The following is a 27,892-nucleotide window of genomic DNA, read 5'->3' on the forward strand; positions in this document are numbered from 1 at the left end:
CCTCCTGTGAACCGGGCATTGTGCCAAACAGATCATAACATGCCTGTGTGGTTTGTCATGTATGTAATGGGAAACTGATCCACATAAATGGGGTGGACCCTTCCTCCTAACAAGCATTCTGTTTGAGAAATGGCCCCTTTCCCTTGTGGGTTATATTATATCCACTGGACCCTGGAAAGAGGAGAAGAAATTAAACCCTTCTTCCATGGGTCAGGAACTATTCTAGGCTCTAGGATCGTTCATACCATAGCTTAGCTTTTCTGGGCTTCAGTTTTCCGTGGGAATACCTAACTCATGAGATTGTGATGATTCAATCCCTAACCCATCTTGGTGTTTGGTACAGCAGTTAGGAGGCATTTGAGGAAGTTTCGTTGAACAGATCAAAACATGATCTAGAGATAATGTGTATGAAGATGCTTTGTAAACTGATGTTAGATACATGGGGCGGAGGGAGTACTGTGATCTTTTTTTAGGGTTTGCCCCCCATCTCTACCTGTGCCTCTTCAGACTTTGCCCAGTGCCCAGCTGCTGGCACTCTCAACCCATCAAGTGAGCCCCCTCCCCAGCAAGTGAATGGAACCACTACTATGAACCAGTGCTTGAGTGCTGTGGGGAATACAGAGGCATAGGAAGCAGAGTTTGGGCCCTAAAGGATCTTTGGGGGCAATCAAATACACACACACACACACATATATATTTATAACAAAACATATAAATAGGTTCTCTGTTGGGTGGCATAGATGTAATAGGTAGTCAGAAGGGGGGGGTGGTCTATAAGGGTTAGGGCTCTCTGGGAACCCAGGAGGGGCAGGGGAAAGGGCAGTGGAACTGAATACCAGGAGCAAAGAGGCTTGTTTGTTTTCTTCATTTCTGAAGCAGTCTTGTTACTGGTTGGTATTAATTTTGGGTGGGAGCAATAGGATATAGGGAAAGCATCCTGGGATAAGGAGTCCCAAATTCTTCTCCTGGGCTTACCACTTTCTAGCTGTATAACCCTGAGGAGGTCCTTAACTACTGTAAGGCTCAGTTTCCCCATCAGTGTAATGGGGCCATAACCTCTTTCTCAAAGGTCAGTGGTAAACACCGAAATAACATTTGTGAAATGCTTTTAAAAAGTGCTTTACAATTTCTTTTTCGTTGCATCTGCCCTCTTACAGGGTCTTGGGTGTGTGTGTGTGTGTGTGTGTGTGTGTGTGCAGCACTTTGAGGTTAGGAGTTCTTTGGAGAAGACAAAGATTTTACTTCCACATTTTCTTAGCATCCACTTTGTGCTAAGGACTGAGATGAAAAAATTCAGTCTATGCCCTCAAGGACCTCATGGTCTACTAGGAAAGACAAATGAATAAAGAGATGCTCAGTTTATAATGAATGTGGGTGTGTACAGTGAAAAGGGATCCAGCAGTGTGTGTGTGTGTGTGTGTGTGTGTGTGTGTGTGTGTGTGTGTGTGTTGGGGGTTGAGGGGAGTCCAGGCAACTACCACCCCTTCCAATCAGTGTAGACTGGAGGGTAGGTTTGTGAAACCTCTCTCCAGCCTGGGATGTCGTTAGCGCGTTTCTTCCCCAGTCCTCAGGAATGGGGAGGAGAGACCGGTAGAAGCCCCCTCCCCGCCCCCGGGCCAACCTGCCTCCCGCAGCCCGGCCTGGCGCCTTACCGAGTCAGACCACTGGGAGGCTGGGGGAGCCGGGTTGGGCGAGGAGGCGAGAGAGATGGGGGAGCTCTTATTTTGACAGGGGCCTCTCCGGGCTCTGGTATGAAGGCAGAAGGAGGCAGCCAGAGAGCCCCGATGCTTATTCAGGCTGGGGAGAGGAGCCGAGTGGAGGGGCGAGCGAGGCTCCGGCAGCGCAGGGGAACCCGGGGAGGCGGCGGCGCGCGGCGGAGCCAGTGGCCGGACATGCCCCGGACCCGGGGCCGCTGCACCACTGCTGCCGCCCGGAGCCAGCCGGCCGGACGCCCGCACGCCTGGGTCCCCCGGCGCCGCGCCGCCCGGGGGCTGCGACCCGGACCCTCGGCGTCCGACCAACAATAAGCGCCCAGACAGCCCCCTCCCCGCCCCGCGCCCGCCGTCCCCGCGGGCCTCGGGGAAAGTGAAAGGAGGAGGCGAAGGAAGGGAGGAAGGAAGGAAGGAAGCAAGGAAGGAAGGAAGGGAGGAGGAGCAGGAGCCGGAGCCGTGAGGTTCGGGGCCGAGACCCCAGCCCCGAGCCCCGGGCCGGGCGGGTGTGCACGCTCTCCCGCCGCTGTCCGGCGCCCACGACCATGCTCGGCGGTTGGGAGGCAGGAACCCAGGCGCCCAGCGACCCCCGGATACCCTCTCCCGGGCCGGGCTGGTATTGAGATCAAGGCGTCCAGGATCAAAAGATCACCGCCTGCCCGCCCCCCTCCGCACCTCCAACTGGCAAGCCGAGGACCCCAATCCAGTCACCGACCCTGATCTGGTCATGGCGTCCAGCTCCGGCCTGGCGTGAGGACCCCCGACCTGCGCGAGGTGAGGGGTGGGCTGGGGCCGAGGGTGAAAGTCATGCCAGGCGGGCAGAGGCTCGAGGAGGGAGATCCAGTTTGAACTGGGGAGGGGGGACACAGTCTGATTGTCTGTTGCCCTCTGGCACGCACCTCCAGGCTGTTTAAGGGTTGGGGGACGCCCCCAGGGTTAGTGGTGGCTACTCTTGGGCCCCCAGTCAGGTTGGTAGCCCCAGAGCTCAGGGGGGAGGGCTTAGGGACAGCCGGGGGACCCTGCCACCCTAGCGCAGAGAACAAGGCCGGCCTTGGGCCAGCTGGAGCAGCAACCCTGCCCTGGGGGCTTCTGGGAGATGTAGTCCCCCTCCCAGGCTCCACAACCCCTTGGGTCTCAGCACCCCAGCACTCCTCCCCTGGCTGATGGGAGCCTCCAGAAGGAAGTGCATTAGGTTTGGGGATTGCTGGGGTTACCCTCTGCCCCCAAGCAGTGCCTAGGAGCAATAGGGGCTGTGACTCCTGGAGTCTCCCCTGCCAAGGATTCTCAGCAGTGTGGGCTTGACTGGGGGGTGGGGCAGTCACACAGTTTCTTGGAGGTGTCCCTGCACTGCTAAGGGGAGGCTCCCCCTGCCTTGGTCCTGGGAGCTCCTGGGGGAGGAATATGAGGAAGAGAAGTGAGACTTAAGGCTTATGCTCTACCCCTGGGCTGCTGGAATTTGATTTCTGGAGACACTGAAGTCTACTCTCCCCTTCTCCCTCTGGGTTGCTGAGAAGGAGCGTGTCCCTCACAGTCTGGGAGTCTGGAGGGTGTCTCTCTGGAGCAGTGAAGCCAGGATCTGCTTCTGTCTGTCTGTCCAGCCTCCTTCCTTCCGGGTTTTTCTGACACCCCCTCCTCCCGCCTCCTTCAGTCTGTCTGCTGCTTGGGGTGTGTGTCTGTGTCTGGGGAGTGGTGGAGGGGGGCTCAGCTGCAGGGAGGAAGAGTGTTGCTTTGGGAGAGGTGAGCTGGGCATGTGACTGAGCCATGGGATAGGGGCTTGAGGCCCACTTGATCTTTGGCCTTGGTTTCCCGTTTTACCTAGGAATGCTGTCTTCACACTGTGTCTGCTGGAACCCTACTGATGTCTCTGGGCAGCTCTCTGAGCATGACCTCCAGGGTGGGTGGCCTTCCAGTCCTCTTGTTCTCCCCACTCCTCAGCCTCTCTGGAGAGCAGGCACTTCTGCTGGGCCTGGCTTTTCTGCTGCTCCCAGCACGGGTCTTGCCTTCTCTGGGTCAGGACCACGATTTCATGGCTCCAGGGGAAAGCATGATCAGGCCCCGTCTTTCTGGTGTCATCTGTGAGGCGACTGGTTTAAAGCCTCAGAATGCAGTGAGAATGGGTCAGGAAGGTGAGGGGTAAGGGAAGTCTGGTAGAAAAGGAAGGTGTTGCCTCCCCAAGGTGATCAGGCTCCTTGGCCTTTGGAGAACCAGGCCTGGAAGTCCAGGGTCTAGCCACCTCTCTCTAGAGGCTCCCTGCTTACCTGTGTTGCTCCTGATCAGGGGTGGGGCTTGGAAGAAGGGTTGATGTTTGAAAAGGGTGCTGGTTTGGGGGTAGAGTACCTATCATCTTCCATCCAGGGCAACTCTTGTGTTTGGGATAGCAGGGGCCCCATGGCTGGAGACGGGTCCTGGGGTTCCATGTGCGGGTTCAAGATGAGTCTCTAATGACTGGGCTTGAGGGTCAAGGTGGGACGACATTACAGAGTCCTGGAGAAGATTTGGTGGTCCACAGAAACCTGGGACTAGCACAACAGTGGTAATGTGGGGCCTCCTGAACTTGTTTATTGACCCTGTGCAGGGCGCCTGTGCCTCTGTCTGCGAGCTTCTGGGTACCTGGGTTAAGCAGAAGCCCTGGGCTGGAGACTCCGCTTCCTTGAACAAGCAGGACAGTAGCCTTCTGGGCAGAGGCCTAGTGGGTGGCAGTGTGGACTCAGCTGGAATGCCTGGCACCTGCTTTAGATTAAAGGAGATGCCTGCAAAGGGGGGGATGCCTGCCTGTGGGGGAGTGGCTGGGATGGAGCTCCGTGTAGCCCAGGAGTGGGGTGGAGAAAGAAGAGGACCAGGGTTGCAGGTAGCAGCAGCTCTGGCAGGAGTGGAAGGAGCCGGAACTCACCCAGCTCTGCAGCCCCTCCTCCAGGGAGTATAAGACCAGAGCTGGGGGCACCCCCACACTGCCTCTGGTGCCACAGGCTGAACTTCTGCCCCAGTGCCCAGGGGACGGGGCAGCTACAGGGAGCCAGGGTGTCTGAGTGTCCCTTCTTCCCGGGACTGAGAAAAACCTGCAAGGAAGTGGGGGGACACTTTGGGGTTCTTGTTTACTCTTCCTGGGGCTCCTTGGTTGCTGGTGGTGAGGCACCCCAAGAGCCTGGGTACCCAGGGGTGTTGGGGAAATAGCATCCCTTCCTTGTGCCAGGAGCCCTGGGCACTGCCCGGGTGCTGACCTGGGGGGAGGGGGCAGAGGGGGATGGCAGCGTGGGAAAGCGGGCAGCCGTGGGAGCCAAGCGGGTGCAGGCTGGGTGCCGCGGGCAGGGAGCCTCTGCCAGGCCCGCTCTCCCTGGGGTGGGGCTGGCTGTTCCAGGGACTGGCTCAACCTGTTGAGCGCCTGGCTGCTGTAGCTTGGCATGTGTGCCCCTGCCTGCCAGCCCTGGCAGCTGCCCACCGTAGCCACACTGGAGGGGCTGCCCCCAGGGATCTGGGGAAAGGCAGCTCAGAGTGGCCAAGGGGCCGGGATGGGTCTGGTAGAGGCCCATCCAGAGAGTGCTGTTTCCCTGGGTCCAGTCCTCTATCAGAGCTGGGCTGGGCCAGTTGGAGGGCTAGGTAGCCGGAAGCCAGGAGCTGGGGGGCTAGGCGGAGAAGGCCCCCATAGCGCTCTTGCTCTCGAGGTGCTGCTTGTCCTTTGGATGGGCGGCCCTAAAGGCAGCCTGGAGTTACAGCCTGGAATTTCCTCTGCTGGGTGCCAGGGCCAGGCCTCCAGAGCCCCACCCCCAGCCTGGCCTGACCTCCCCTCCCTGGGAGAGAACTGCACACTTTCCCTAGAGGCTGGGGGAGGGGCAGTAAGGGCATTCTGCTGCCCTGGGAGGGGAGGGGTGACTTCCTGGGTGTGGGGGTATGTTGCACTGCCTCAGTCTCCCCAAAAGTCCCCCTCCCCATGAAGAAGAGGGAAGCCCCTGGTTCCCCAGGAGCTGTCTCCCACCCTGCTCTGAGTATGGGGAGTCCTGGGTCCCACGGAGGATCTCTGAGCCCTGTGGGGCCCTTACTGTCCCCCCACTCCCTCGGATCCCTTAGCTTTGGGCCCACCTTTGGGCTCTACTAACTGGTAAAGGGGAGCCTGGTTGTTCCTCTGTAGAGGAGAAGGTGTTGACCACCACCCATAAATGGGGGAAGCGGGCACAGGCAGCTTCCCTCTTCCTCTCACTCCTGAGGGGAAGGGCAGCCTCCCCCTGCCTTCTTATTTTTTCAGTCAGTGGCCAAAGCAGAGCCCTCTCCTTCTCTGCCTCCTTTCCACCCCAGGCCCTTCCTGCTGGTGCCTAGACCACCTGACCCTCCTAACCTTGGTGTCTCTTCTAGGCCCCCCTCCCTGGGGGGCTGGGATTCCCTCTGCCCCACCCCCTCTCCAGAGGGCTGGTGGCCCTTCGCTGGCCTGTCTTCCCCTCCCCCCTACTCTCCACCCCCCAGCCTCAACTGGGAATGGCCCTGAATCCAGCATTTCCAGCATTTCGAAACCAAGATTGTTTTGAAATCCCTGAGTACTTCTCCACCCCCCTCTGGCTCCCCTCCTCCCCCACCAGTCCAGAATTTAGTCCTCTAATCTGACCTCACGCTGTGCATTGCCAGGGTCTGTGTGTATGAGTTCGAGTGCTAGCACTCAGCCACGTGCATACTACTGTGTGTGTGTGCACACAGGCGCGCACGGGCGTGTGTGTGTGTGTGTGTGTGTGTGTGTGTGTGTGTGTGTGTATCCCACTGTGGGTATATCTTCTGTCTGTCAGCAGGTCTGCGTGACTGGCCCGTGTCTTTTGTGATTCTGGCTCTCCTTATTCTCTGGGAGTATGGCAGCCTCTGTGGGTCTCGAGGCATTCTTAGGGAGTTCGGGGTTATTTTTAGGAGATAGAGATCTTGGACGTGTATCTTTGGGAGTCGTGTCTGTGTCTCAGTTGCACGTCCCAGGGAGTGTTCCTGAGGAGTGTGTGTGCCTGGGGTTGTGTCTCTTTGATGAGTTTGTGTGTGTATACGTGTGTGTGTGTGTTCTGCTTCTGCTCCTGCTTCTCTCCTCCCCCCTTTGAACATGTCTGGTGTGTGTAGTCACAGGTCTCCCCGCAGCAACCTGGGACATGGAGTCCTCTGTCCCTCGATAGGGAGATTTCCTGGAGTGGGGCCAAGGTTTCTGGCAGGGCCAGGGTCCTTGGAGAGAAAGTGGCAGCATGGGTAGACTTTGGGATAAACTGCTCCTCTCCCCCTGACTGGGCTCTCTTCCTCTGCCCCTCACAGACACCCAGCACCTTTGGGGTCCCAATACCCTCTTCTTGAACTCATTATACAGTGGTGGGTGATCATAGGGAGGCCAGTGCCCCAAAGGAAGGGCTAGGAGAGGGAGTTAAGCCTCCATCCCAATCACTTGCTTCACTGGGGTTGAGGAAGGGCCCAGTCACAGCGGACCTGGGAGCTTGGTGGCTAATTTAAGATTCAGGAAAGTTGACTTCTCTAGCTAGGGGGAGACAGCAAAACAAGACAAGACATTCATATTTCCAGTCTTTACAGAAGACAGAGGAGGCTGGAATCCTAAGGGGGTGATATTCCACCCCAGAAAGACAAGGCATTTGGGGTATTTGGGGTGGGGCCAGCTGCCATTGTAGCCTGGGAAACCTTCATGTTTAAGTTCATTCTGCAAGTAGACAGTGTTCTACAGTGGGGGAGGAGGCCAGGGGGGAACTTTTTTTTTTTTCTTTTTGCCAAAGCAAGGGTGGTGATAAGAGAGTTATGTTAGCATGGGATTCGGGCCCTGGGACCCTTGATAATCTCCTATGACTCAGTATCCCATCTTGGGGTCTCAGGCTCTAATTGAATGCTTTTCTCTAGAAGCACTTGGGTCAGATCAGTGAGGAAGAAGAGGGCCCAGGCAGGGGCTGTTTGTAGGAGTCCAGAGCCTGGGTAGACAGCAGCAGGATATAGGCAGAGGATAAGCTGTCCTTCCCCCCACCCCCGTGGCCTCTGGTCCCAGGACACAGTGGGAGGAAGGGAGGCCTAGAGGCACAGGTTGGCACAGTGCTCAGTGACCGAGCAAGGGGAGGGCTTTGGCAAGGAATTTTCAGTTTGTTTCTCAATCTCTGTCTCTGAGACACGCACACACACGTCACTGCAGACACCTTCGGGAGATGAGCCTAGAAAAGTCACCTAGGGGGCGGTAGGGCAGGGTGCTACCAGATGGGGCTGTGTGGAACCAGCTTCATTCTGGCGCAAGAGGCCCGGCACCTGCCCTCTTGAACTGGAAGTTGGGCCCAGCTGGAGGTCTCTGACCCAGCTCCCCCTTCCTGGGTCTGGGAGCCACACAGGCTGGACAGGGTTAAGTCTGGTTGGCAGGGACACCCCCCTGCCCCCAGTGCAGAGAGAGAGAGAGAGGGAGGGGTGGTTCGCAGCTTGCTCTAGTTGGCGTCTCTCCCAGAATTCTTCGGAAAAGAACTCCCCTTTGACCCCCAGTACAAACTGAGCCCAGCCACCAGCCTCCCTCCCGCCTGCCTGTGGGAGCTTCACCCAGCCCCCCTCCTACGGAACTGCTAAGCCAGATCCTCTCACCCCAGGCCCTCCCAACCAGGCCGGTGGGGACTTTGCGTCTTCAGGGGACAAGGGGTATAGCCAAAGGGACCACACATGGACAGGGGAGAGGCCCCAGTCTTATCTCCGACGTAGATAATCCTGGGGCGGGCTGGCTGGCACGGAAAGCCAGGGTCCTCTGGTCTCCCCATCCATCCCTTCCCCCAGGACCTCAGGCCAGGTCATGGGAGTCATTGGCCCCGCCTCTGTCCAAGGCATCTTCCAGTGCCTTCTCCTTTCCTGCTTCCAGGATAGGGAGGGGGAGCAGTGTGGTGCAGCAGCTGGGTCAGGCCTGGCTCCCAGCCAATCCACAGAAGTCCTGGAGTGGGGGGGGTGTGGGGGTGTGGTGGTGTCCGAGTAGCTCAGAGACTTCCTGGAGCTGCAGGCTGTGTGTGTGTGTGTGTGTGTGTGTGTGTGTGTGTGTGTGTGAGAACACGTTTCTGTGGTGTACATGTTGGGGGAGGGGCTGGGGTTATGGGAGGAGCAGGGGCCTAGATTGCTGGCTTGGGGCTTCTAGCTGTGAGTGACCCTCTCTCCACAGGGAGCCCCCTTCCCAGACCACACCCTTGAGCCTGAGCCCGGCACACAGTTACTCCTGAGGTGAGAGCTCCGTGTGCTTGTGCCTGCCCTCTGCAGCCTCCTTGCTGCTCTCTTGTCTGCTGGTCTCCTGCTTGGCTTTTTGTCTTGGGCGCCCTCCTCCTGGCTTTCTGCCCCCACTTCTCCTTTCATTCTCCTGCCCCCGGAGGAGGGGAGCTAGCAGCCTTACAACCTGGAACCTGGGGGTGGGGGTGGGGCAGGGAGGGGTAAAGCCCCACCCCTGTGAAAGTCCCAGGTCTTCTCTGAGCTGGAATCTTTCCAGGCCGGGAGGTGGGGAGCTCCTGCCCAATCACCCCTGGAGGGCGAGGTAGGGTTTCCTGGTCATCCCGAGTGCTTGCCCTGCTCTGTCCTGGCTTTGGCCTCCCCCTGCTGAGTCAAAGCCAGGGTGGCTATCAGCCACCGAAATGTGGTTTCTGCCCTGGCCTCCAGACACACACACACACACACACACACGCACACACACACATACACACACGCACACTCACGCGTGCACACACGGAGGCTCTCTCCCTACTGCTAACCCCCCCTCCTTCCCTCCCTCCCCTCCTTCCTTACTTAGCAACAACTCCCTGAATTCACAACAAACACGCCTGTAGGCTCCTGGGCTGACTAGGGAAGGCTCCAGAAGGCGAAGGTCTGGGAGGAGACACGTCTCTCAGACTGTCCTCCGGAGGGAGGGGCTTCTGATCCCCCCACTCTCCTTCCCGGGGGCCCGCTGGAGGCCACTGCCTCAGGGACCAGGAGGAAGTCATCCCGTTTCCAACTCAGGCAATGAAAAAAGTGGGGAGCAGTGACAGGTGTGGCTGAGCAGGTGTGGGGGCAGGGCTTGGACTCCACCCTTCACTAGTGAGTCCCACTTGACTTTTGACCCCCACCTGGGGAGTGAGAGGGGCGGCAGACTCCTCTCCAGCCCACTGGTCTCTCTCAGCAGGGGCCCTGTGTTGTTGTCATGGTAACTTGCCTGGCTCCCTTCCGACTATTAGGGACCAGGATGGGTGAGGAGGACTTAGCGGACTGGGGGTGGGTGGGACTGGGGGCCCCCCCGGAGAACTTAGCTCTCAGGGCACCTGTGCAGAGGGGATGGGGAGGGGTGCCCTCTCTCTGATCTCTTCCCTGGGCAGGAACTGTGGCCTCTAGCCAGGACCTGGGGCACATCGGGCGTGGAGGGAGTGTGTGTGGAATGGTGAGGGGCGCCCATTCTCTCCTTAGAGCACTGATACAGGGTGAACTGGTCTCGCAAAATGGTTAAGAACCCAGTTGCGGGCGTGTCTGGGTTCAAATCCCTATTCTTCTCATTCTGGACTGTGTAACTTAGGCAAGTCACCTAACTTCCTTGTGCCTTAAAGTGGGGGATCATAAAAGTACTTTGGTGTAGAGCTGTTGTGAGGATTAAATTAGATCGTGCAGCGTTCAGGACAGCCTGATGCGGGGGCATAAAATGCTCAGTAGGAGGTAGTGAGCCTCCTCTTTGCTCCCCGACATTGCTTTCTGCAGGAACTCCTAACCCCAGCCCCGGGGGCTTTGGCCTGAATGAAGAACGGTTGGCGGTTGGCAGCGGAGGACTGGGGGCGTGGGGGTGGGGGAGGACAACCTTTCCAGTAGTTCGGACTCCGAGATTCTAAGACCCTTCCAGACTCACTTTCTCACTGCCTCAGTCTCCCCACTGTTGGAGCCAGCTCACATCTTGGGTGCAGGTTCACCAAATGGCCGTAGGCCCAGAGAGGGGCCTAGGGGACTTAGGACATGTCCCTCCCTGTCTGCCAGTGCTTCTGAGGCTGAGCTCTCCCTCCCCCGGGCTGCTGGCTCAGACCAACTTTAGCAGCCCTCCCACCCTTCCATCCCTGCTGCTCTGTTCTGTCACCAGGCTGAACGCAACATTCTGTCCTTAAATGGCTTAACTGGCAGCCTCCTCTCCTTCCTGGCCTAAGGGGTCAGGGACCTTCCTTGGGGAGAACGGTGGCAGTGTGGAGCTGTGACACGCAAGACAGCTGTTAGGGCTGCCCCAGGGTCCCCCGGATTCCCTGTACCCTCTGCCTGGGCATTTTCCCCGAGTGTGGCAGAGCAGTGCCCAGGCCTGTGATATGTATAGAAGCCCAGATGGGCATGCCTGGCACCTGCCACGCACAGACGGGCAGGGAGGAGGCATCCTGAAGCTCAGAGGAGGGGCGGGGTCACATCAGCATCCACAGGGGCCAGAGGACTCTTTTCGTGGGCTGCATGGTAAGTGTGGGCAGCGCTGGAAAGAGTTCTGCTTCAGCCCTGTGTGCCCTGGGGTAGGGTGAGTGCCAAGGAACACGGGGTGAGCAGGGCTTCTCAGGGGCGTGGCATGGAGCCGAGGCTTGGGAACCTCCGGAGGAGGACCCCAGGAGTGGACAGCAGATAGGTGGCTTGGCTCTTCCGGGGAGTGAGTATCCAGATCTCAGGGGAAAGCGGATTATAAGATGTGGCAGACGTGCCTGCGATCCCAGGGCTCCTGGGTCTGAGACCTGGGCTTGGCTGCCAGGAACCTTCTCTGGCCTGGTACCAAGATGGGTGGGCTGGAGCCCCCGGCTCTACGCATCCTTCTGGAACCTTAGCCCTTCTTCTGGAGCCAGAGAGGACACTTCCCTTCTATGGGCCTGAAAGTGAGGGCTCTGGGTTGGCCTGGGCTGTGCTGCACTGCTGGGCTGGCCATGCCGCCTGTGCCCGGCCCCTGGGGCCTGTTCCTTGGGCAGGCTGGGGCTATTTTTGGGATCGGGCTGGGGCTCTAGGGCTGGTTTCAGATGTTCCAATGTGAACAGGAGAAAATGGGAACAGATGGCTGGAGGGTCCTGCTGGGAGCAGGTTATTTTTAGGGCCTTATTAACCCTTTGGGGACTTGTGGAGCCACCCTGAGAGGGACAGCCCTCTCTAGTTGAGAAGAGGACGGGTCTTTTCGCTGGACCCCTGCTTTCCAGAACTTTCTGCACCAGTTGCTCCTCTGGCCCTCTCAGACCCTTCGCTCTTTAAGGATGTGCATGCATGACAAGAAAGCAGGCTCCAGCTTCCTCCACCCCAAGTCCTGCAGGAGATGACCAAGGAGGCAGGGAGAGGGCTGCCTGGCTGGGGGCAGCCGGGCCACTGTTGACGGGAAATCCCCTCTGGCTTGCCTCCGGAGGTTTTGAGACACACACCTGAAGCTAAGAGAGTGGATAACTGACCGCTTTCTGGGTTCACACTCTGGTTTCGAGCGTATGTCGGTGAAGTCAGCGACGCCCAGGGAAGAGCTTAGCCCAGGGAAGAGCTTAGCCGAGGGGGCTGGCCCCTTCCAGGAGAGCAGAAGAGCCCCGTCTTTGTACCTGGTCCCCCTTGTACGATGCCCGATGCCCGTGGGCCCCATTCCCTTGGATGCTCCAAGGGCAAAGCCTACCTTTATTTACCAAATGCCTACATATCTGGGGGCTGTGAGAGGGTAAAGAAGGGGAGGGACATCGTGGCCAGAGGTGGTTTCTTGAGGGCCGAGTATGTCGTAGGCACTCTGTGAGATGGTTTCACTAAGAAAACCATCTCACCCTATACATGTACCCTCACTTTGAAGATGAGGATACAGGTCAGAGGGACAAGTCCTCTAGCTCAGACAGGGCGGGATGTGATTGGCACCTTGTTTCCCTGACGGTGAACCGGGCCCTCATTGCACTCCCGGCCTGGCATCCCAACGCCAGGAGGTGAGGCTGCTGGGGACAGGATCTCTTCAGGGAGCAGGTTTCTGGAATGAGTGTGGGAAAGGAGGCCTGGGGGCAGGGGACCCTGCCTGTCCCTGGTCTCACAATCCCCTAAGCCCTTCTACCCTGAGGGTGCCAGGACTGACACCAGAAACCCCATTCGGCCTTCCTGTCTTCCCTGCGGGAGGATCACAGGCATACATCCTGTCTCTCAGTCCCCACCCCCACCCTGTCCTGGCCCACAGGCTCCCGCTTCCTGCAGGGTCACGGCCATCTGGATGTCAACGTGGGCAGAGCTGGAGGGCCCTCCAGGTGCTGCTGGGGCCAGGGGTTTGGGCCAGGCCAGGCGAGGTGAGGGGGCAGGGAGGATGTGTCCGCCGCTGGCGGTACCTGGGGGAGCAAGCCGGGCGGCGGGCGGCGGGCGCTGGGTGAGGTCCCGCCCCGTGGTGCGCTGCCGGCTGTGCCAGCAGTCTGCCCGCACTCTGGTCCTCCCACAATGGCCCCATTGTTCCCAGCCGCCAGGCAGTTTGGAGGAGGTTCCTAGGCCACCCCTACCCCCCCAAACAGGGGCCAGATTAACCCCTTGGAGGACAGGCCAGGTGAGGGCCCACAGGGGGCTACCCTGCCCAGTCCTCCCTTCTGGGCCTCTGGGCTTTGGGAAGTCACCTTTCACCCACGTGTACCCAGTGACGACGGGACCACTCGAGACACTGGGGTCTCCCCCTGGGGAGGGAGGAGCACCTAGACCCTCTCCCACCCCCACCGTGGTGCAGGTGCCAGAGGCCAGGAAGTGCCAGTGGGGTGGCAGGCGGAGACCAGATATATTTGGGCCGGTGGGGCTAATTCCAGCCACCACTGCCTGCCCTACTGGCTCCTGAGCTCCTTTCCTTCCTGTGAAACCAGAGCTGGGTTGGGCCTAGCTCAGGATTTCGGTGGATTTAAAGAGGCAGCACCATCCCTGCCAGCCTGGCTTCCTCTCCCCCTCCCCAGGTAGGGTCTGGGGCAGAGAGAGGACTGAAAAGAACTTCTGGCTCTTGCCTTGCCCCGGGCTAACCCTGGGCCCTTACCCCTGTTGGGGGTACCAGGCTCTTGGCAGCTCCTCTCTCCCAGAGCTTTGGGCGGGTGGGGTGGGCGGGGGTGGGCTGTGGTTTCCTGTGTTGGCTGTTTGTGCCTGGCCCAGAGTGCCCGCCGCCTGCCTGGGCTTCCTGCCCTGTCTTGTTTCCTTGTGCCCCCCACCCTCCCTTCCCCCTCTGCCCTGAGGGAGGGAGCAGCCAGGGACTGGGCAGCAGCCTTTGGGGGCACCCCACTGCCAAGGCATGACTGCGTCCCAAGGCCCGGCCACCTTGGCACTGGCCGAGGGAGCCAAGAGAGGTGACTTCAAGCTTGTCTAGGCAATGCCACTCGTCTTACAGACTCCAGAAGGGACAGTGGGCACCAGGATGGGCAGAACACCCCCTTCTCCCCAGAAGCACCTTGTTCAGAGACCCCGACTAGAGTAGTCTGGGACTAGGAGTTCCCACCGAACTGCAGGACTGGGGTTGCCTGGCAACACTCTGGGGCTGCAGGTGGGGCGAGGTGGTTTGTCGACCAGACAAAAATGATTGATTTGCATGGTCTCCTTTGGCAAGAGGTGGGGTTGAGGGAAGTGGGGAGAGCTGCTAGGAGCCAGGGTGAGGGGAAGGCCTCTGAGGACCCACACAGAGGGTCCCAGAGCAATACCTTGGTCCTTGAGCAGATTTCCTGCTGGGCTGTGAATCCTTGACCTCCCCACTTGGGCTGAGTCACCACCTCAGGAAGAGGAAGTGACCTGGGTGGCAGAGGAGAGCTTCTAGGGACCAAGGAGTCCCGAAACCCAGGAGAAAAGGGACCCAGCCCTTGTCTTGGTAGCAGCATCTCCTTGAGCCAGGGGACAATAATTCTACCCCCATGGCTCCAGGAGGGCCTGAGGAGCCCAATTCTTCTCTAGAGGTGTCTGCCCACCATACTGGGGAGCAGGGAGCCTCCAAACCATTTTCTCGTTGCCTCTCTTGGGTGGTTTTGAGCTAGGCAATGAGGCCGGTGGGCCAGCTGGAGAACCAAGCAGGGGGTTCCAGCACTGGGGCAGCTGAAAAGAGTCAGGTTGCCGCTGGTGTGTGAATGCCCATTGTACCTGTGCTGGTTCTGCCTTGAGCATCCATTGAAGGCATCTGTGGAAGTCTTCCTGATCTCCCTCCCCCCACCAGGGTCAGGTCCACCGGCTCCCCCTAACGCCCTAGGGAAGGCCATGGGGAAGCAGCTGACCTCAGGCTCTTTGTCTCAACAGCCTCCTGGCCTATGCTCCTGGCCGTTTGCTCCTGCTTGTGAGCACAAGTCACCACTCCAGAGTCGCATGCCTTGCCTTTCCCTCATCCCAGGCGCTCCTGCTCCCGTGCTGGGAAGCCCCCTTCACTCACAGCACCCACCAGGAGTTAGCCACCCCCCATCCCCAGGCCCCCCAGGTGTCTTGGAGGGAGCTGAGTGTGTAGAGGAGGAATGGTCTTTGGGAGCCCCTGCAAACTCCTGAGGGGTGTGGGGGGGGGTGTGAGATGGGAAAGTCCTGACTCATCTGTGCTTGACTCAGCTCGCCCTGCGGTGGGGTGGGAGCGAGGGGGTGGAGTCGGAGAGGGGAGGGCCACTCTGAGATTCTTCTGAGGACTGACTGGGGACACGGAAGAGGACTAATTTTCTAACAGCCCCTTCCCAAAATATTCCAAGTCGCAACATTTGAAGCTATAAACACAGGCGGGGGTGCAGGCGGGCCCAGTGGCTGGAAGCCCACCTTTCTGCTGCCGGCTCAGAGGAGGAGTCCTGACTCCGAGGGAGGAGACACTGAAGTTGGGGTGGGGGAGCCCCAGGAATGGGGTCTTGGAGCTGCCAGTCCTGGTCACATGACCCAGGGGCACGTGGATTCCTTTTGGCACACCTCAGTTTCTTTCTGGTGAAATGGGGATAATAATACTGTCTCTTTAGGCGATAGGTAGTTTTGAGGACTTTGGTGGTGAAGGTGAGAGCTTGAGTGAGACGCATTGGCCACAGGCCCGTCCCTAAGCCCAGGTCCCTCTCCAGCCCTCCTCTTAACTGCTTCTGCTCTAACCTGTTGCAGGAGATGGGGACTGGCCGAGGCAGGCTTCCCAGCCGGCCCTGGACTTTGGAACCGTCCCCTGAGGAGCCTCTCTTGCCGGAGGGAGACCTAGAGAAGGGAAGGCCAATAGGCCTGGGGTTAATTTAGGGTTAGACTCCCACAGGGTTATGGGTGGGTGGGGGCCTCGCCTCCGCGTCCAGCCCAGCCTCCAGCAGCCCGGCTGGGAGCGGCGAGAGTGCGCACCGGTGTCACGCTGGCGGGATCACGAGGGCGAGGGCTGGGCCCAAGTCTCCCTCCCTCCCCCACCCGGATCGGTGGGGCGGGGGAGCGCAGGGCAGGGGGCGGTTGGGTGAGGCTTCTGTGTTTGCGTGAGCCTATTTGTTGGTGTATCTATGGCCCCGCGTGTATGTGTGTACGCGCGCGTGTGTTCCTTTGTCACTACCAGGCTCAACTTTCTCTGGTTCCCTTGGGGCCGGGTCTCAGTCTTTTCATCCGTTCTATGAGTCGGCGCGCTCCCTCTCTGCCGTCGGGCAGCTTGGGCGGCTGCGGGTGCCCCAGGCTGATTCCGTGCTCCTGCTTGGGCCAGCGCCTCCCTCTCCCTCCAGCACACCTCCGCGGGTCGGCGTGGGCGCGCCTCTAGTTTCCTGGGCTCCGTGCGTGTCTTTGTCTCCCCGTCCACGTGTGAGCTGTGAGTGTGTGTGAGTCAGAGTTCGGGTGCTTGCGGGTCTCGGAGCCCCTATTAGGCGGCGCCCAGCGCTAGGCCGAACCTCGGCACGCCGCAGCCGCAGCCGCAGCCGCCGCCGCCCCGCCCATCCCCAGGCCGCACTTGGCCCGGTGTCTGTCCGTGCGGCGCGTGCGGGGCCCGGCGAGGCACGCTGCAGTCCTGTCCGTCTCCCGCTCCCTCGCTCGCTCGCTCGCTCGCTGGCTCCCTCGCTCGCTCTGCCTCTCCGCTCGGGCTCTGCCGAAGGGGGCGGGGTGGGGTGCAGGGGCGGGGGGGGGGAGGGGAGGCTCCTGCATTCTTGCGGTCGGGGAGGAATCTGAGCCAGCGTTACTGGTCTCCAGAAGAGCCCAGCTGCAGCCCCGGGGCCCCGCCAGGCCTCTCGCTGCCCGCCCGGGCCTGCTGGAATGGGCACGGGCTAGGCCTCGAGCTGGGGGCGGGGCGGGGCATTGCCCCTACCCAGGCCGCCTCGGCGCCGGGGGGCGCCCTGGGGGCGGGGCGAGAGGAGTTCCCCACCCGGAGTGAGGGGCGTGTCTGGGAGCGGGAGTCCCCCAAGGGGCCAGAGCAGACCTCACGGCCGCCCCACGCGGGCGGCTTTGCAACCTATCCTTTTAGTGACTTCTGCCTCTGCGGCCCGGGGAAAGGGGGGCCCTGCTAGAGACTGCAAGCTCCCTGAGGGTCAGGTGCGGGAGGGATGGGGATACAATCGGCCTCTAGGATAGAGACCCCACCTAGTAGTCCTCCCTTTCCATTCCCACCTTACCCTGTCTAGTTCCCTAGTCCCAGGGCTCTTGGGTCCTCCCTTCTCCCCTCCCCTCCTACACCCCCTCCCCAAGTCACAAGTTTTCTCTTTGGGGCTTGTTGCTGCAGTCCGTGCTCCAGTACCGAGTACCTGGCTGGGCCCTGGGCACGCACAGGGGCCGTAGCCCCACTGTGTGTGGGAGCCATGAGGATCCTGGCTAACAAGACAAGGTGTGTGGGTGTCGTGGAGGGCGGGAAGTGTGTGTGTGTGTGGAGTGCGGGGAAGGGAAGGGCCCAGTGATCATGGGGCTGAGATGTGCTGGCTTGGACAGTGAGCCCTATGGCCACTTGGCTTCTAAGGCCACCGGTGGGCTAAAGGGGGGTCAGAATGGGATGGCCTGCCCTGAGGCAGGAGCCCACAGCCTTCATGTCTGGGCTCAGGGGACAGAGGGCAGTGGCAATCAGCTAGGCCTGCTGCTCTAGTCCCTTTCGGCCCTTGCCTCCTAAAAAACGGTTTGAGCAGACCCTGGCCCACCCCACTGTTGGGTCCAGTGGCGCCCTCTGGCCTCAGTCTAGCTGGGGGTGGAAGCTGGAGGGAGGGGCGGTGCCTGCCTCCCTCCCCTTCCCCTGGAGAAGCCGGCAGACAGGGCCAGGCGGCAGCAGCAGGACAGCAGAGCTGAAATAAATCTGAGCTGGTGTGGAATGAGGGGGGATAAATATCCTCTCCCGTGATGTGATCTTTCCAGCGGCTATTAATAGGTCTCCGGGGAGGGGGAGACGGTGGGGGGAGCGGGCTGGAGCTTAAAGGGCCCGCAGCCTGGGCTGCAGGAATCCTTGGCTTCCAGCTTCGCTCCAGTCTGCTCCGCACACCACTCCCCTCCCCCTTTCCTCCTGCTCCTGCCTGCCTGCCAGCCCTGCTGGTGGACCCCCTTCAGGCTTTCCCCTCCTGCTCTGAGGAGCTGTCTGGACCAGTGTGTACCACTCTCCAGTGTACTTGTCCCCATGTTCCCAGGGGAATGGGGCTGAGGCATGAGCAGTGACCCTCAGGTCCTGTGCCCCTTACCTGCGGGTGTGGAACACATGAAAGTTGAGGATTAGGACCTTGGAAGGAGTCTGGAGAGAGCAAACCCTGAAAGAGATGTTCAAGTGTTGGTCAGGTGCTAGTTGGGGGGAGTTGCTAGGGGGCTTGCTGTCCGATGGATATTGGGGTGGGGGTGGATTCTGCCTCCCAAGGCCCTGGTTTCTACTTGAATTGTGGGGTCTGAGAGGTGGAAAGGATTGCCCTATCTTCACTCCCCAGGTAGAGAAAGGCATCAGCCCTTGTCTGAGGAACCACAGGAGGAGATAGGGAATAGCTGGTGGTCTTAACATGCTCCTTGGCCCCCAGGTCCCTTACCCTTAGGTGAGGCGGGATGGGGACGGTTAAAATGCAGGCATGCTAGGCCCCTAGCAAAATTAACCTTTCGTGTTTCTCCCACCTTGTCCCAGGTTACCCCACCCCAGGAGGAGAGAAGCTCCAGGGAGCCCGCCGCTGTCCCCGCGCGGCCACTGCCCCCCAGCCCCAGCCAAGCCAATGCACCCAGAAAATAAGTTGACCAATCATGGCAAGACAGGGAATGGAGGGGCCCAATCCCAGCACCAGAATGTGAACCAAGGACCCACCTGCAACCTGGGCCCGAAGGGCGTGGGGGCGGGGAGCCATGGGGCCAAGGCCAACCAGATCTCACCCAGCAACTCAAGTCTGAAGAACCCCCAAGCAGGGGTGCCCCCTTTCAGCTCACTCAAGGGCAAGGTGAAGAGGGAGCGGAGCGTGTCTGTGGACTCTGGAGAGCAGCGAGAGTCTGGGACCCCATCCCTGGATTCAGAGGCCAAAGGTACCCCATTTCCTGATCCCTAAGACCCCAGCATGTTCCAGTCCAAGGCCCACGCTTGCTGCCCTCTTTGCCTAATCCCTTTCCCTTGCTTCTCTCCAGCATTTATGCGGGGTCACCTTTCTCTTACCCCCGTTATACCCACTGGCTTGGTCATTCTCTGGGGGGGGGCGTGGTGGCCAGGGCGGGGCCTTGTCATCTTCAGGTGCCACCCACGGAGGGGCCACACAGCGTGATGGTCAGCCTCATTCCTCTGTGGAGGGGGAGAGGGAGGTGCTCTGGGGTGAGGAGCAGACCCACACACCTCCTAAGGAACCTCCTGGTATCCCATCTGGTGGGAGTCTTTGAGCAGGCTCTGGGGCCTGCAAGGGTAGCAGTGGCTCTCTCCTCCCTCACCACCCCCCCAGCCCTAATTAGAACCAGTTGTGGTTGGGGATTATGCTGTGCTTGGTGCTGGGTGGGGGAAGGGAGACAGGCAGCGGGGCTGGAGAGAGAAATCAGAAACAAATGGTGTGGTGGGGGCCAAGGGCTGGCAAAGTGCCCACCATGGCCTGGGCAGTGCCCTCTTTGGGTAGGACATCTGGGAGAATGGGCCCATGGAGATCCTGGCTGTGGGAGGACGGGGCCTCTGGGCACTTGGTCTGACCCCTGCCCGCCTTGTCCTGCCTGGGCAGAGGTGGCACCCCGGAGTAAGCGGCGGTGTGTGCTGGAGCGGAAGCAGCCATACAGCGGGGACGAATGGTGCTCAGGACCCGACAGCGAGGAGGACGACAAGCCCATTGGGGCCACCCACAGTGAGTGCCCATTGCTGCCAGGATCTTGTGGCCCATGGTGCCCCGGGGGCATGGCTGCCCTGAGGGAGCCTCCCTCTCCTCACCTTCAAAGGCCTGAGTCTGAGAGAGAGCAAGGGTCAGGAACCCAGACGACTTCTTTCCCATCTCACCTGTCACTCTGTCCCTCCCTGCGCTGTGACAGCTTAGCCCCTGCCTTCCAGGTGCTCAGCGAGCCCCTCTTCCTAGGGACCGAGGTGGGGTGGGGTGGCCCCTCCCGGCCCTACCACCTCCGCCTCCTCCCATGAATTCTTGGCCTCTGCTGCCACCTACTGGTCAGTAGAGGGAGGGTGGCGAGGGTCTTGCATTGCTGGGAGCCAGACAGTTGGTTCAGAAGTCGGGCTGAGCCTGGGTGGGATCTGCCGTTGGCTCGGTCTCTGGCGCCCATCCCCAGCCTCTGAGTGAGGACTGGCAAATGCCTAGCATGCATCACCAGGACGAGGTGTGGGTGTGATGGATGCCCACTCCTCTCGTTCTTTTATTGACCAGTATGTATTTGGGCCTTGCTCAAGTAATGGGGAGAACCGGACACTCTCCCGTTCTTGGGAAGCCCGCACACATTTATTGGGTGATTTCCCTCAAAGCTGACATCTCTTTGAGGGGAGAAACAACTTCATGCAGGTGAACTAGCCAGAGAATGTTAAATTGTGACCTGCTCGGTGGGCTGGGACCCTAGAAAGAAGAAAGAAAAAAATGCGCTGGCTCCTTTGCTACTCTGTTTAATCCTTCCAATAGCCCTGGGAAGTAGGTGTGGTTATGGTTAAGATGCCTGTTGCAGAGGAGGAAACAGACCAAGCAGATGTTTTTGGAAGGAGTGGACCATGTCGGTGGAGGTGGGGTGTGCAGGCTGGGACTTTAAAGGTCCTCTGGTCCCAGGTGCCCCCCCCAGGGGACTGGCCGTCCATGAGCCCCTCTGAACCCATCAGTGACAGATGGCGGTGGTCACAGCCTCCTGGGACCCACAGCCCCCATCAGTTCGCTTTTATAACTTTAGACTGCCAAGATGTAGAAACGTTGGAAGAAACAGGGAAATACGGAGAAGGTGCTACCATCCCATTCCCCAGCACTAAGGCAACCACTGATACTATTTTATTTGTAGTTGCCGTGACGTTCTCAGAGAGTTCTTAGCTTGGGGGCAGCCGATGTAGCGGCTAATAGCGCAGACGTTGCAGTCACACAACTTTGGTTGGTATCCTCGATCTCCCATTTATTATTTGTGTGAATTTGGGAAAGGGGCCTAGTTTCCTCATCTATAGGAATGGATTTCTTCACAGGATTGGCGTGAGGAGTAAATGACTTGCTGCGCATGACACTTAGAACACTGCTCGTTTTCATTGTTGTTACTGTACTAGAAAGTTCCTTATTGGAATAAAGCCTGCCTCCCTCCTGTAACTTGTACCCGGGAGTCCTAGCTCTGTGTACAGAGTATTATGCACCTTCCTCTTCCCAGGACAGCCCTCACACACTGAGGCCAGCTCTCAGGCCCCCCAACCCCCAAGCTTTTGGCTCTATCATTCTGTGCAAAATTTGTTTATCTTGGCATGGGAGTGGGTCCACTAACTTACCTAGTCTTGTTAATGACCACGCGTAGATCTTTTTGGGGCTTGGACTTAGGTCTACTTTGTGACCATGGAACAGACATCATTTGGTGCTCAGGGTGGTCAGTCTATGCCGGAAGGGTACCCACTATGCCAGTCTTTTCTAACTCTGTTTTCTAAGTGATTTTTGTTGTTGTTGTTATTGGCGACATAGTTCTGAAGTTGCTTAATAGATTTCTTTGACCTGCCCGCTGTGCAGAGCAGGGAGTTAGTGTTCCCATTTTATAGATGAAACAACAGAGGTTTAAAGGGATGAGCTGTCTCGTTCCTAAGGGCGCAGAGTCCGTTAGTGGTGAGCTAGAATGCAAAACCAGTCATCATTTGACTCATCAATCTGTGCAGTCTCTTGGCCTTCTCCCCTCACCTGGTCAGAGCATTTGCACGTGCACACCCCCCCCACACACACACACCCACACACACACCCGTAGTCTCTGGGTTCAGAACAGGCCTCTGGAGTCCGCCCAGGTTCAGATCCCGGTTCGGCACTGATGGGCTGTGTCATGTTGGGTGAGTAATGTCATTCCTCCAGGGTTGTTTTCCTCCTCTGTAAAGCAGAGCATAGGACACCTGCCTTCCAGGCATGTTGTGGTCAGAGGGAATCACATCTGTAAGTGTCCTTTGGGATGCCAAGCACAGGGGAGCCTGTTTGTAAGCGTCCCATTTCCCCTCCCCCTCATCTCCATATGGTCCCCATGATTTCTGTCCTGGTTGAAGACGTCTAGGGCAAGTAAGCGTGGACACCAGACACATACCACCGGAGTGTGGCAACAGATCACCTAGCTGGCCTGAGCTGAAAAGCAGTGAGCCTGCCCGGGATGGGGTGGGGGGCAGCGCCAGCGGGCTCTGCTTTCTGAGTCAAGGCTGCTTACCCGGCTTCTCTCCTCTCTCCTGCAGACTGTAATGTAGCAGACCCAGCCATGACGGCCCCACAGCTGGGTCCCGGCCAAGCCGCCCAACTTCCCCTCAGCGAGAGCAGCGCTCCAGGACCTCCACATGGGCCCCCGCCTGGCCTCCGGCCCGACGCCCCTGGGGGTGGGGGTGGGGGTGTCCCCGGCAAGCCTCCCTCACAGTACGTGTACGTCTTCACCACCCACCTGGCCAACACGTAAGTGCCTCGGGGCGGGTCCAGCCTGCTCTGTGCCCCCCTCAGCCTGCAGTCCTGAGTGTCTGCCTGCAGGGAGCCAGGGCTAGGCTGGGCTAGGTGGGGGAAGGGCAAGGGCTCCCCCTGGCCCACCTGCCTCCCTGCCTCCCTGACGGATTTGTGCCTGACCCTTCTGTGCAGGGCCGCCGAGGCCGTGCTGCAGGGCCGGGCTGACTCCATCCTTGCCTACCACCAGCAGAACGTGCCCCGGGCCAAGCTGGACCAGGTGAGTGGGGTACCTCTGAGAATAGTGGGATTGGCTGGTGCCTCCCCTTGCCTGGCTCATGCTCCGCCTCTGTCCTCCCACAGGCCCCGAAAGTGCCACCTACCCCAGAGCCGCTACCCTTAAGCACGCCTTCTGTGGGCACCCCGCAGTCGCAGCCCCCTCCGCTGCCGCCGCCGCCCCCCTCGGCCCCCAGCAGCGCTCCGCCCACTCTGCCTTCAGATGGGCCACCTGAAGACGCCAGTCAGGACCTGACGCCCAACTCGGTGGGAGCAGCCAGCACGGGCGGTGGCGCCGGGGGCACCCACCCTAACACCCCTACGGCCGCCACCGCCAGCAACCCACTGCCTCCCGGAGGAGACCCCGGTGGTGCCCCTGGCCCTGCCCTGCTCGGGGAGGCTGCCCCCACAGGAAACGGGCAGCGGAGCCTGGTGGGCTCTGAGGGCCTGTCCAAGGAGCAGCTGGAGCACCGGGAGCGTTCCCTCCAGACGCTGCGGGACATTGAGCGGCTGTTGCTCCGCAGCGGGGAGACGGAGCCCTTCCTCAAGGGACCCCCAGGAGGAGCCGGCGAGGGGGGACCACCAGCACAAGCCCCTCCTGCCCCCCAGCAGCCCCCCACGGCCCCTCCCAGTGGGCTGAAAAAGTATGAGGAGCCCTTGCAGTCTATGATTTCACAGACGCAGAGCCTGGGGGGACCCCCGCTGGAGCACGAGGTGCCTGGGCACCCCCCAGGCGGGGACATGGGGCAGCAGATGAACATGATGATGCAGAGGCTGGGCCAGGACAGCCTCACCCCAGAGCAGGTGGCCTGGCGCAAGCTGCAGGAAGAGTACTACGAGGAGAAGCGGCGGAAGGAAGAGCAGATGGGGCTGCACGGGGGCCGCCCCCTGCAGGACGTGATGGGCATGGGGGGCATGATGGTGAGGGGGCCACCGCCTCCCTACCACAGCAAGCCCGGGGATCAGTGGCCCCCCGGCATGGGTGCGCCGCTGCGGGGCCCCATGGATGTCCAAGATCCCATGCAGCTCCGGGGCGGACCTCCCTTTCCCGGCCCCCGTTTCCCAGGCAACCAGATGCAACGGGTGCCTGGTTTTGGAGGCATGCAGGGGATGCCCATGGAGGTGCCCATGAATGCTATGCAGAGGCCTGTGAGGCCAGGTATGGGCTGGACCGAAGACTTGCCCCCCATGGGGGGGCCGAGTAATTTTGCCCAGAATGCCGTGCCCTACCCTGGCGGGCAGGGTGAAGCGGAGCGATTCATGACCCCCCGGGTCCGGGAGGAGCTGCTGCGGCACCAGCTGCTGGAGAAGCGGTCGATGGGCATGCAGCGCCCCCTGGGCATGGCGGGCGGTGCCATGGGGCAGGGCATGGAGATGGAGCGGATGATGCAGGCACACCGGCAGATGGAGCCGGCGATGTTTCCCGGGCAGATGGCCGGTGGCGAGGGCCTGGCAGGCACCCCCATGGGCATGGAGTTCGGCGGTGGCCGGGGCCTCCTGAGTCCCCCCATGGGGCAGTCTGGGCTGAGAGAGGTGGACCCTCCCATGGGGCCGGGCAACCTCAACATGAACATGAATGTGAACATGAACATGAACATGAACTTGAATGTCCAGATGACCCCACAGCAGCAGATGCTGATGTCGCAGAAGATGCGGGGCCCTGGGGACATGATGGGGCCGCAGGGCCTCAGTCCTGAGGAGATGGCCCGGGTGCGGGCCCAGAACAGCGGCGGTGGCATGATGGGCGGCCCACAGAAGATGCTCGTGCCCTCGCAGTTCCCCAACCAGGGCCAGCAGGGATTCTCGGGGGGCCAGGGGCCCTTCCAAGCCATGCCCCAGGACATGGGCAATACCCAAGACATGTTCGGTCCCGACCAGAGCTCAATGCCCATGGGTAACGCGGGCACCACCCGGCTCAGCCACATGCCCCTGCCCCCTGCGTCCAATCCTCCTGGCTCCGTGCATTCGGCCCCCAATCGGGGGCTGGGCAGACGGCCTTCAGACCTCACCATCAGTATTAATCAGATGGGCTCACCGGGCATGGGGCACCTGAAGTCGCCCACCCTTAGCCAGGTGCACTCGCCCCTGGTCACCTCGCCCTCCGCCAACCTCAAGTCACCCCAGACTCCCTCACAGATGGTGCCCTTGCCTTCGGCTAACCCGCCGGGACCTCTCAAGTCGCCACAGGTCCTCAGCTCCTCCCTCAGTGTCCGTTCGCCCACCGGCTCGCCCAGCAGGCTCAAGTCTCCTTCCGTGGCGGTGCCTTCTCCCGGCTGGGTCGCCTCACCCAAGACAGCCATGCCCAGCCCTGGGGTTCCCCAGAACAAGCAGCCGCCTCTCAACATGAACTCTTCCACCACCCTGGGCAGCATGGAACAGGGTGAGTTAGCTGAGCCAGGCCGCCAGGTGGGGGGTAGGGGAGTGGGGACGGGACTCTGGCACTGGGAACCTGGGAGGGGAGGGGTGTGTGCTTACTGGGGCAGGTGAGAGCGCAAAGGCATTTGTGCCGGGCGCAGAGGTGGACGCTGCCTGAGGGACACACGTCAGCAGCTGAGTGTGAGCTTCCACCAAAAGTGCCATGGGGCTCTCCCAGGCATTTGGAGGGGTTCGCTCTTGGGCTCTCTGCACTGTCTGGGGGCCCCGAGGCTGCAGGAACTGCCCGAAGACAGGCGGGCAATGGTGAAAATGGGTTGAGCAGAACACTGGAGTAGAGGTGTGCCTGGAGGAGTCAGGAGATTTGGGAGCTGGCCTCTTCCTAGCCCACCGCGTATGTGAGCCGCCGAACTCGTTTTCCCCTCCCCGGTTACTCTCCGCTCTTTCTGTCTCCCTGCTTCTGTAGGTGCCCTCCCGCCTAGTGGCCCCCGGAGCAGCTCCTCAGCGCCTCCCGCCAACCCTCCTAGCGGCCTCATGAACGCCAGCCTGCCATTCACTTCCTCCCCAGACCCCACGCCTTCCCAGAACCCGCTGTCACTGATGATGTCCCAGATGTCCAAGTACGCTATGCCCAGCTCCACCCCGCTCTACCACAACGCCATCAAGACCATCGCCACCTCCGACGACGAGCTGCTGCCTGACCGGCCCCTGCTCCCGCCTCCGCCACCTCCGCAGGGCTCTGGGCCAGGTGCGAGGCCAGAAGGGAGTGCCGGGAGAAGAGCTGGGGGTGGTCACTGGGCGTGGGAAGAGCTGCCACGGCCAGCTGTCGCCCCTGTGGTTATGCTGGCTCTTCTGTGCTCCCAGAGGGCCCTGGGAGTGGGAGGGTGATGTCCCGGGTCAAGTTTCCGCTTGTCATGGAGTAAAACGAAGCTCAGGGCAGCCGAGTGGCATTTCCGACATCCAGTGAGTGACGTGTCTGCGGCGGACTGGGCCAGAACTCGGGTCTCTTGGCTTCTAACCTGAATGCCTGAAGTCTGTGTCCCAGTGGCCAGCACAGGCCCGTGGTAGAGGCCCTCACCCCTCCTGGCATGAGCCTGGCTGGGGAGGGGGGAAGAACTGAGTCCCGCAGCCTTCCCCAGCATGGCGCACACAGCTCCTGACCCCTTTTTCTCTTTCCCCACAGGGATCAGCAATAACCAGCCCAACCAGATGCACCTGAACTCAGCTGCTGCCCAGAGCCCCATGGGCATGAACCTGCCAGGCCAGCAGCCCCTGTCCCATGAACCCCCGCCTACTATGTTGCCCTCCCCTACCCCTCTGGGGTCCAACATTCCACTGCACCCCAATGCGCAGGGGACAGGAGGGCCCCCTCAAAACTCAATGATGCTGCCTCCAGGGGGCCCAGACTCCCTGAATGCCCCCTGTGGCCCAGTGCCCAGCTCCTCCCAGATGATGCCCTTCCCCCCTCGGCTGCAGCAGCCCCATGGTGCCATGGCCCCCAGCGGGGGTGGGGGCGGGGGGCCCGGCCTGCAGCAGCACTACCCTTCCAGCATGCCTCTGCCCCCAGAGGACCTGCCTAGCCAGCCGCCGGGCCCCATACCCCCTCAGCAGCACCTGATGGGCAAAGGCATGGCTGGGCGCATGGGCGACGCCTACCCCCCAGGCGTGCTCCCTGGGGTGGCGTCAGTGCTGAGCGACCCCGAGCTGAGCGAGGTGATCCGGCCCACCCCGACGGGGATCCCTGAGTTCGACTTATCAAGGATCATCCCCTCTGAGAAGCCAAGCAGCACCCTCCAATACTTTCCCAAGAGTGAGAACCAGCCCCCCAAGGCCCAGCCCCCCAATCTGCATCTCATGAACCTGCAGAACATGATGGCGGAGCAGACCCCCTCACGGCCCCCCAACCTTCCGGGCCAGCAGGGCGTCCAGCGGGGTCTCAACATGTCCATGTGCCACCCTGGACAGATGTCCTTACTGGGCAGGACAGGTGTGCCCCCCCAGCAGGGCGTGGTGCCCCACGGCCTGCACCAGGGAGTCATGTCCCCACCACAAGGCCTCATGACCCAGCAGAATTTCATGCTGATGAAGCAGCGAGGGGTGGGGGGGGAGGTCTACAGCCAGCCCCCCCACATGCTCTCCCCGCAGGGCTCCCTCATGGGCCCCCCGCCCCAGCAGAACCTCATGGTGTCACACCCGCTGCGGCAGCGCAGTGTGTCTCTGGACAGTCAGATGGGCTACCTCCCGGCGCCGGGCAGCATGGCCAACCTGCCCTTCTAGCAGTCCCCTGGGGCGGGGGGGGGGGGGGGGGGGCGGGGTGGCTGGAGCTGGGGCGGTCCCGCAAATATGATACCCTTAAAGAAGTTCCTTCCCCTCCAGTGTTGGGATGGCCTGGGTCAAGGGGTGGGGTGGATGGGGTGGGAGGGGCTTGTGTGGGGAGTGGCATTTGTGGAAACCAGACGTGCTGGCAGCTTGGGGGGAGGTGGCAAAGCGGGGTGGGGGTTTGGGGTTGGGGTTCCATTTCGGCCACTGGGACTGCCCCTTCCCCACCCCTCCCCAGTCCGATGGAGCCTCTCTCTTCCCTCATTTTCTGCACCCCTCCCCTTCTTCAGCTGTGCTTTCTGAGTCCCATTATGGAATCCAGGGGAGGAGGGGAGAATCCTGGGTGGGGGGAAGCCAGAGTAGAGGAGAGGTCTCCCCACTCTGTCCCCTTTCTGCGGCTTGTTTCCT

General features: G+C 60.5%; 1 protein-coding gene across 5 annotated transcripts; it reads left to right on the forward strand.

Annotated features, from left to right (window-relative positions):
- Positions 1-1,687: 1,687 nt before the first annotated feature.
- BCL9L (BCL9 like) lies at positions 1,688-27,519 on the forward strand. Of its 5 annotated transcripts, none has more exons than XM_046014712.1 (10): positions 1,688-2,483; positions 8,836-8,894; positions 17,260-17,361; positions 18,619-19,004; positions 19,676-19,795; positions 22,324-22,534; positions 22,712-22,796; positions 22,880-25,172; positions 25,632-25,913; positions 26,349-27,519. In XM_046014712.1, exons 3-10 carry the CDS (start codon positions 17,336-17,338, stop codon positions 27,440-27,442), a joined length of 4,497 nt encoding a protein of 1,498 aa, XP_045870668.1. In that variant the 5' UTR covers positions 1,688-2,483; positions 8,836-8,894; positions 17,260-17,335; the 3' UTR covers positions 27,443-27,519. The 5 variants fall into 5 exon arrangements, with proteins under 5 accessions (XP_045870668.1, XP_045870670.1, XP_045870669.1 ...); XM_046014714.1 differs by having other exon boundaries at positions 25,734-25,913; XM_046014713.1 differs by lacking the exon at positions 8,836-8,894.
- Positions 27,520-27,892: the final 373 nt, after the last annotated feature.

Source organism: Meles meles, chromosome 8 (assembly GCF_922984935.1).
Source record: "Meles meles chromosome 8, mMelMel3.1 paternal haplotype, whole genome shotgun sequence".
NCBI classification, from domain to species: Eukaryota; Metazoa; Chordata; class Mammalia; order Carnivora; family Mustelidae; genus Meles; species Meles meles.

Bases quoted from the DNA above. Each gene is read 5' to 3' on its own strand.
- BCL9L (XM_046014712.1), top strand. From the start codon at position 17,336: ATGAGGATCCTGGCTAACAAGACAAG. The intron at 17,362-18,618 runs GTGTGTGGGTGT...ACCTTGTCCCAG, and splicing joins ATCCTGGCTAACAAGACAAG to GTTACCCCACCCCAGGAGGA. The intron at 25,914-26,348 runs GTGCGAGGCCAG...CTTTCCCCACAG, and splicing joins TCCGCAGGGCTCTGGGCCAG to GGATCAGCAATAACCAGCCC.